This window comes from Pezoporus wallicus, unplaced genomic scaffold, assembly GCF_028554395.1.
Source record: "Pezoporus wallicus isolate ANWC-B61680 ecotype Strahan unplaced genomic scaffold, APGP_CSIRO_Pwel_v1 contig_13975, whole genome shotgun sequence".
Taxonomy (NCBI): Eukaryota; Metazoa; Chordata; class Aves; order Psittaciformes; family Psittacidae; genus Pezoporus; species Pezoporus wallicus.
The window spans coordinates 478-8,670 of NW_026642202.1; the positions used below are offsets into that span (position 1 = coordinate 478).

An 8,193-nucleotide genomic window follows, 5' to 3' on the forward strand; every position below is an offset into this window, starting at 1 on the left:
ATGGCCGAGCGACGGCGGAAATGGCCATGGTTTGAGTGCTTCCTCAACACAACAACCCCCGCTTTATGCCTTGTTACGGAGGTTATAACGAAGGGAGAAGCCGCCTGAGGTGGATTTAAATGCGGTTGAGGATAAGAAGCCTCCGGTAGCGGGAGGTGAATCCCGCCGTGCTGTTGTCTTCCCCCCCTCTCCGGTGAACGTGGAAGGTGCCGGTGTTTGCGCGGGCCGCCGGAGGGCGCTGTGGTGGCCGTGAGGGGAAGGAGACGGCGGCGGCGGCTGTGGTGATGGTGGAGAAGGAGGAGGGAGGCCCCGGCGGCATCAGCGAGGAGGAGGCGGCTCAATATGACCGCCAGATCCGGCTCTGGGGGCTGGAGGCCCAGAAGCGGTCAGTGGGGGGGGGTGTGTGGGGCGAGTCGGATGGGAGAGGGGTTTGAGGTGTGTGGGAGCCCCTGGGAGGGCTTGGGATGGGGGGGCCTATAGGGGTCTGTGAGAGACCCTTAAGAGGTTATGGGGGGGGGGCTGGAGGGGATATGCAATGAGAGGAGGGCCTTAAAGAAGCTTTTGGATGGATCTATATGGGGCTTTTGGGGGTCCTATAGGGCCTGGAGGGGCTTTTGGGGGTCCTATAGGGCCTGGAGGGGCTTTTGGGGGTTCTGTAGGGGTCTGGAAGGGCTTCTGGGGGTCCTATAGGGGTCTGAAGGGGCTTTTGGGGCTTCTATAGGGCCTGGAGGGGCTTTTGGGGGTCCTATAGGCCCTGGAGGGGCTTCTGGGGGCCCTGGAGGGGCTTCTAGGGGCCTGTAGGGGTGTCTGCGGATCCTATAGGGACCTATAGGTCCTGTAAGGGCCTGGAGGGTCTTCTGGGGGTGCTAGAGGGGCTCCTGGGGGTGCTGTAGGGGCCTGGAGAGGCCCTGCAATACGAAGGGGTGCCTTAGAGGGTCTTATGGGGGCCCCACAGCCTTTGACAGACTCTGTAGGAGCTTATGAGGGTCTTGGAGGCCTCTATGGGGGTCTGTAGGAGGTTGTTGCAGGCCCTATAGGGATCAAAGGGGGGTTGCTATGGGAAGGGAGTCTGTAGGTGCTGGAGGGAACACCTGTGGGGTGAGTGTGCCCTATAGAAGCTCGTAGAGGTGATTGAGGGGGGTGGTTATGGGGGCCCTATAGGAACCTGTGGGGACCCTGAGGGCTGTGTAGGGGCTTCTGTAGCTGCTGGGGGGGGGGGGGGTCCCCAGGAGCTCAATAGGGCTTGAAAATGGGGGGTATGGGTGGGTGGGGGGAAGGAGAAACAGCTCCTGCTTCATTCCAAGCTGGAATTGCCAATGCCTGCCTGTTCCCTGCTGGAAACCCTTGTCCTTAGTGCCTGTTCCCTCTATAAGGGTTTGTTTCCCAGCTGGAATTGCCAATGCTTGCCTGTTCCCTGCTGGAAAACCTCTTCCTTGCCCCCTCTTCCCTCCATAAGGGTTCATTTCCCAGCTTTCAAGGCTCCTTCCTGCAGCCTCTCCACATTCCAGCTTCTCCGGGGCAAAGCATCCCTGTTCCCAAGCAGGGATGCTGAGGATCGTGCCTTTCCTGCCCCGTTGTATCCCTGCTCCTCCTTTTCCCTCTCCCAAAGGACTCTTTGTGCCGCAGGTTACGAGCATCCCGGGTGCTGCTGGTGGGGATGAAGGGGCTGGGAGCCGAGGTGGCCAAGAACCTCATCCTGGCTGGAGTCAAAGGCTTGACCATGCTGGACCATCAGCAGGTGAGCTGCTTTTTGGGGTGGAATTGCTGCATTTTGGGGCAGAATGGGGACGGGTCTGGTTTGGGGTGGGAAATTTGCCTTTTGGAATGGGATGGCTGCGTTTTGGGGGCGGGATTATTCCAGTTTGGGGGCGGGATTGTCTGTTTCGGGGCAGGGCGGCTCCGTTTTGGGGTGGAATTGCTCCGTTTTGGGTCACAATCCCTAAGCATCCCCATGGATGGGATGGAATTCCCGAGCCCTGTGGCAAACACGTTCCTTATGTGAACGTGGGCTCTGGTCATGGCCTGGCCTCTCCTTGGGCACAAGAGGGAGCTGCGAGCCCAGCATCCAGCTCCGCATCCATAGGGATTGAGGACCAGCGGGAAGCACCCAGAGCTTGATTCCTTCCTCTCCCTGTCTGTGTCCCACGTTGGGCTCTCAGGGGCTTCTCCCACTCATCCCACTGTTTCCCCCTATTCCAGGTCTCCCAAGAGGACACCCGGGCTCAGTTCCTCATCCCGGGGGGATCCTTGGGCCGGAATCGCGCTGAGGCCTCCCTGGAGCGGGCGCAGAACCTCAACCCCATGGTGGACGTCAAAGCTGATGCTGGGAATGTGGATTCCAAACCCGAGGAATTCTTCACCCAGTTCGATGCGGTGCGATGGGATGGGGTCTTCTTAATGACCCCGGTGTTCATTGGGCCGGGGCCTTTGCCTGCTTCCCTTGGGATGGGACGCGGAGGATTCCAGGCTGCTTGGAGGAGGAACAGCAGCACATCCAAGTGCGTTGCTCCTGTGGATCCCCAGTGGCAGGAGCTCCCCTTATCCATGCATCCCAGGTTTAAAACCATCCTTTTTTTAGCTCCATCCCAAAATCAGCTGCCGTGTCCCCAAATCCTTGGAGCGAAGCTGCTGTGACAAGAGGGGAAAAGGAATCATTAGCATGGAATAACCTCCCCCCAACCCCAGCATGGAAGGATCTGATGGGGAGAGGGGGGGATAACATCATTCCCATTGCCATTCCCAGGTCTGCCTGACCTGCTGCTCCCGGGATGTGATGGTGAAGATCAACCACATCTGCCACAAGAACAGCGTCAAGTTCTTCGCTGGGGATGTCTTTGGTTACCATGGTTACATGTTTGCTGACCTGGGGGACCATGAGTTCGTGGAGTGAGTATGGAAGGGGCAGGAATTCCCCCTTGGAAGTAGTGGGAAAGGAGAAGCTCGATGTGATCCATAAAAAAAAAACCCTTCCATGTGCTGGTCCCATGGGATTCGCCCACCTTAGAGCAGCTCCGGAACCTAAAAGGAGATACAGGAAACCTGGAAAGGGGCTTTGGATATGGGATGGGGTGAGGAGAAACAGCTTCCAATTGGAAGAGGTGGATGGGATATCGGGATGGAGCTCTTCACTTGGAGGCTGAAGGGACACTGGGATGGGTTGATGGGGAAGGTTTGGGTGCTCCTCGAGCACCCTGGGCTAGTGGGAAGGTGTCCCTGCCCTTTGGTTGGAACTGGATGAGCTTTAAGCTCCTTTTCAACCATTCCATGAATCCAGGATCGTTTGCTATGGAGCAGCACAAACAAGGATCCGGGTTTCTCCCTGGTTTACTTCCATAGGGAGAAAACCAAAGTCGTGCCCAAAGCCAGCCCGGGTGTGGAGGACGGGCCGGACACCAAGAAAGCCAGAGTGGATCCTTCCGAGACCACCATGGTGAAGAAGGTGAGTGGGAAAATCCCAATGGAGACCTTTGGGATCCAGCCCAGCGCAAGGGGCGAGTTCCTTGGGAATCTCAGCTCCGGTATTCCCAGCAACTCCAGGATCCTTTGGGTCAGGTTATCCCAGAGAGGGGGGTGCTTATAGCCCCCCCCCCCAGCTGCTTCCCATACCGGTGTGAGGCAATTCCATACTGGGTTTGATGGGAAAGGGGAGGGGAGATGCAGCCGGTTTTCCAGGCTTGTGAAAGCTCCCTTGGAGGAGGTTTTCCATGGCTGGGGGCTGGAATCTGCTCCCAAGCCAAACCTTTTCACATTGAAATGCCTCTGGCCGGGCATTGTTTCCCTTTCCCAGCTGGAATTTGGAGGGAGGAGTGGAAATTCCCCCCTCCCACTATGAGGAGAAGCAGCTGAGCTGCCCTTTGTGTCCCTCTGCCTCGCTTTGGGGGGGTGTGGGGTGTGTATGTGTGTGCAGCTTCCCCTTGGAAGGGCTGGGAATATTCCTGGGATGCCAATGGAAGCAGCTGACATCCTCCTGCCTTTTGGGGGGGGGGGGGTGATTCCAAGCCTGGAATTCTTTTGGATCTGTTTTGGATCATGCCCTGAGCTGTTCCCTGTGTCCCTATGGGAGACCTTCAGCTCATTGAACACCTCTAGAGCTGGTTTTCCCAAAGATTCCAGAATTTGTGCTTGGTAAATCCCATCCACAGCTCCTATCCCAAGGGATAGCAATGGGCTGGAGAAGAGAAGCTCCAGGGAGACCTTAGAGCAGCTCCAGAGCCTAAAAAGGGGATATGGGAAACCTGGAGAGGGGCGTTGGATAAAGGATGGGATGAGGAGGAGCAGCTTCCCATGGGAAGAGGTGGATGGGATATTGGGATTGAGGGCGGTGGGATACTGGGATGCGTTGATGGAGACGGTTTGGATGCTCCATCCCTGGCAGCCTTCAAGGGGGGAAGGTGTCCCTGCCCCTTGCTTGGAAGTGGGTGAGCTTTAAGGCCCCTTGCACCCAAAGCATTCCATGGTTCCATGATGAAGTTGAGGCTGATCCCGGGCTCATCCATGGGGAAGAGCCGGTGCCTTTTTCCATGCATCCTTGCTCATCCCATATCCTGGCAGCGCCTCGTCTTCTGCCCGCTGAAGGAGGCTCTCTCTGTGGATTGGAGCGGGGAGAAGGCAGCAGCGGCCCTGAAACGCACGGCTCCGGATTACTTCCTGCTCCAAGGTAAGCTCCTGCTTCCCGTTCCCTGCTCCTGCTTCCCTTTCCCTGCTCCTGCTTCCCGTTCCCTGCTCCTGCTTCCCGTTCCCTGCTCCTGCTTCCCGTTCCCTGCTCCTGCTTCCCGTTCCCTGCTCCTGCTTCCCGTTCCCTGCTCCTGCTTCCCGTTCCCTGCTCCTGCTTCCCGTTCCCTGCTCCTGCTTCCCGTTCCCTGCTCCCTGCTTCCCTTTCCTTGCTCCCGCTCCCCATTCCCCGCTCCCCGCTCCCCATTCCCCGCTCCCCGCTTCCCATTCCCCGCTCCCCGCTCCCCATTCCCCGCTCCCCGCTTTCCATTCCCTGCTCCTGCTTTCCATTCCCTGCTCCTGCTTTCCATTCCCTGCTCCTGCTTTCCATTCCCTGCTCCCCGCTCCCCATTCCCTGCTCCTGCTTCCCATTCCCTGCTCCCTGCTTCCCGCTCCCTGCTTCCCGTTCCCTGCTCCTGCTTTCCATTCCCTGCTCCTCGCTCCCCATTCTCTGCTCCCCGCTCCTCATTCCCTGCTCCTGCTCCCCATTCCCTGCTTCCCATTCCCTGCTCCCTGCTTTCCATTCCCTGCTCCCCGCTCCCCATTCCCTGCTCCCCATTCCTGCTGCTCTTCCTGGCCAGCCCCAGGAACTGAGATCCACAAGTGAATCCCAGTGGGTTTCCGGTTGGATTTGAGGGGGTTTGGCGGGGGGGGGTGATCATTGCTCTCAGCTTTCCATGGCAGCATCCAGGGAATGCCAAAGCATTCCAGAGCCTTGGGAAGAGCTGGGAGCACCGGGAGCTTTCCCTAACCACCAAGTGGAAGGCTTGACCGAGGGCTTCTCCTCCCATTCCAACGAGCCTTTGGGAATGCTCCTAACTGGGGGGGTGGGGGGGGGGGGGGGGGGTGACACCACTCCTTCCCTATCCCAGTGCTCCTGAAATTCCGGACGGATAACGGCCGGGATCCATCCCCTCAGAGCTACGCTGAGGACTCAAAGCTGCTGCTCCAGCTCCGCAGCGACGTGTTGGAGGCGCTGGGGGTGAGCGCCGCAGTGCTTCCCGATGACTTCATCAGGTGAGCTGGGAATGCCGATGATTCCCATGGGATACCCAAAGTCCCTTGTGGTGGGAGGGGGGGGGGGTGTTGCACCGGGACCTCCCATCCTTCTTCCCTGCATGTCCCCACACGCTTCCCATTGGGAATGGTGGGAATGTGCCGTGCCGCGGGGGGCAGCATCCGGATGGCATTCGGAAGGGCTTATTTTTGGCAGGGTGGAGCCACCAAACTCCTATTTGGGGGGGGGGGAACACGGATGACACCCCCTTAGTGTTTTTTTCTGGGGGGGGGATGCCCCCATAGTGCCATTCCAAGCTTTTCCCATTGGATCCTTCCCATTCCAGTTACTGCTTCTCCGAGATGGCTCCGGTCTGCGCCGTGGTCGGAGGCATCCTGGGCCAGGAGGTGGTCAAGGTATGGGGCTGGTTATGGGGGGGGGGTCTGCAAGGCAATGACACCCCCCCCTTTGCTCCCCAAAACCCCCCTTTTGGGGGGGGGGGGGCCCAATTCTGACCCCCAACCACTCCCCCCCCCTCCCAGGCCCTGTCCCAGCGTGACCCCCCCCACAACAACTTCTTCTTCTTCGATGGCATCAAAGGCAATGGCACTGTGGAGTGTCTGGGCCCCCCCTGAGCAATACCCCACGTTTTGGGGGGGGGGGTGTGTTTTGGGTTAATAAAAGCTGGTTTGTAGAAAGTGGTTTATTGGGGGTTGTAATTGGGGGGGGCCTAATGCTGGGCCACCCCCCCCCAAACCCCATGGTCCCCAATGCTGCAGCCTCAAGCCAGCCCTTATGGAGCCCCTAAATCCCAGCCCCCCCCCCCCCATAAACCTCATGGTCCCCCACATTCCCACCCCCCCAAACCCTATGTATCCCCAAAGTGCCCCCCCACCTCAAAGTGCCCCCCCAACCCCTCTGTACCCCCAAATTGCATCACACCCCCCTATCTCCTTCAAATCAGTTTATTGGAAACAAAGGTACAAACCCAGGAATAGTCCCAATGCCCACCCCATAGGGAGCCCTATAGGGACCCCCCCCTGTATACACCCCCCCACATCCCCCCCCCATCTGTACACCCCATATATACACCCCCTATGTACACTCCTATGTACACCCCTTATATACAGTCATCCTATACACTCCTATATACACCCCCCCATACATACACCCCCCCCATACATACACCCCTATATACACTGTACACCCTATATACAGCCCCATATACAGTATAGACAGCACCAGCACCCCCGCTGAGGGGGGGTGTACCCCCCATTAGTCTCTTCCCCCCCAGCCCCTAAAATGCACCCCAATAAATAGGAAGGGGGGGGAATGCAGCAACACCCCTTGGGGTGCAGGCAGGACCCAGGCCCTGTTTTGGGGTGCAGGCAGCACCCAGGCTCTGTTGTGGGGTGCAGGCAGGACCCAGTCTCTGTTTTGGGGTGCAGGCAGCACCCAGGCTCCCTTGTGGGGTGCAGGCAGGACCCAGGCCCTGTTTTGGGGTGCAGGCAGGGCCCTATTCGTGCAGGTTGTAGATGGCTCCCAACAACTGCGAGAGCAGGCGGCAGAGGGGACCCCAAAACACGCCACCGCCGGCACCACGCTGCTCCCGCTGCAATGGGGGGGGGGGGGAACAGCATTAATATGGGGGTGCCCTCCCCAAATCCACCAGCACCCCCCCAAATCCACCCCCCCCCTTTCCCTGTGGTGTGTGGGACACTGAGAATGGGGGATTTTGGGGTGTCCCCCCCAAGTAACAGTCCCCCCAATAGGGCCCCCACAATAGAAGCCCCCCCCAAATGACAGTGCCCCCCCCAATTTGGAGTTCCCACCCTCCCCCCAAATAATCCTCCCCCATCATCCCATTCCCTGTGGTGATTAGATTAGGACTAAAGTTATTGGGGGGGTGGATTTTGGGGTGCCCCCCCCTTCCCCTATAGTGACCAGGAAGGAGGGGGAATAGCACTGGGAATAGGGGGGATACCATTAGGGACAATGGGACGGGGGGGGGGGGTGCAGGGTTTTGGGGTGTGCCCCCCCCTCACCTGCAGCTCGTGCTGGCGCTGGAAGGCGTCCCCCAGGCGACGCAGGCGGGCGCCCACCTCCCGCCCGTTGGGGACCCCCCCTTGGACCCCAGTGCTGGGGGGGGGGGGCCCCGTGTGCTCCCCAGTGGCTGGGGGGGGGAATTCGTCTGGAGGGGGGGGGAATTAAAGGGGGGGTCAGCGTAAGGGGGGTGCAACAGGAGCCCCCAGATACATTGATGGGGGGGGGCTTGTTCTGACATGGGCAGAGGGACCCCCCCCTATGGGTAATGGGACCCCCCATAGATAAAGGGACCGCCCCCCATAATGGGACCTCCGCATAGGTAAAGGGGAACCCCCCCCCACCATGGATAATGGGACCCCCCCCAAAGGTAAAGCCCCCCCCTCCCAGCATGGATAATGGACCCCCCCATAATGGGACCCCCCTATAGGTAAAAGGACCCC

At 59.2% G+C, this 8,193-nt stretch overlaps 1 protein-coding gene across 1 annotated transcript; it reads left to right on the forward strand.

The window, feature by feature from the left end:
- The first annotated feature begins 264 nt into the window (after positions 1 to 264).
- On the forward strand, positions 265 to 6,342 carry SAE1 (SUMO1 activating enzyme subunit 1). The gene is made up of 9 exons (XM_057428198.1): positions 265 to 385; positions 1,627 to 1,738; positions 2,200 to 2,373; positions 2,744 to 2,886; positions 3,337 to 3,439; positions 4,552 to 4,657; positions 5,583 to 5,727; positions 6,054 to 6,123; positions 6,250 to 6,342. Exons 1-9 carry the CDS (start codon positions 285 to 287, stop codon positions 6,340 to 6,342), a joined length of 1,047 nt encoding a protein of 348 aa, XP_057284181.1. The 5' UTR covers positions 265 to 284.
- Positions 6,343 to 8,193: the final 1,851 nt, after the last annotated feature.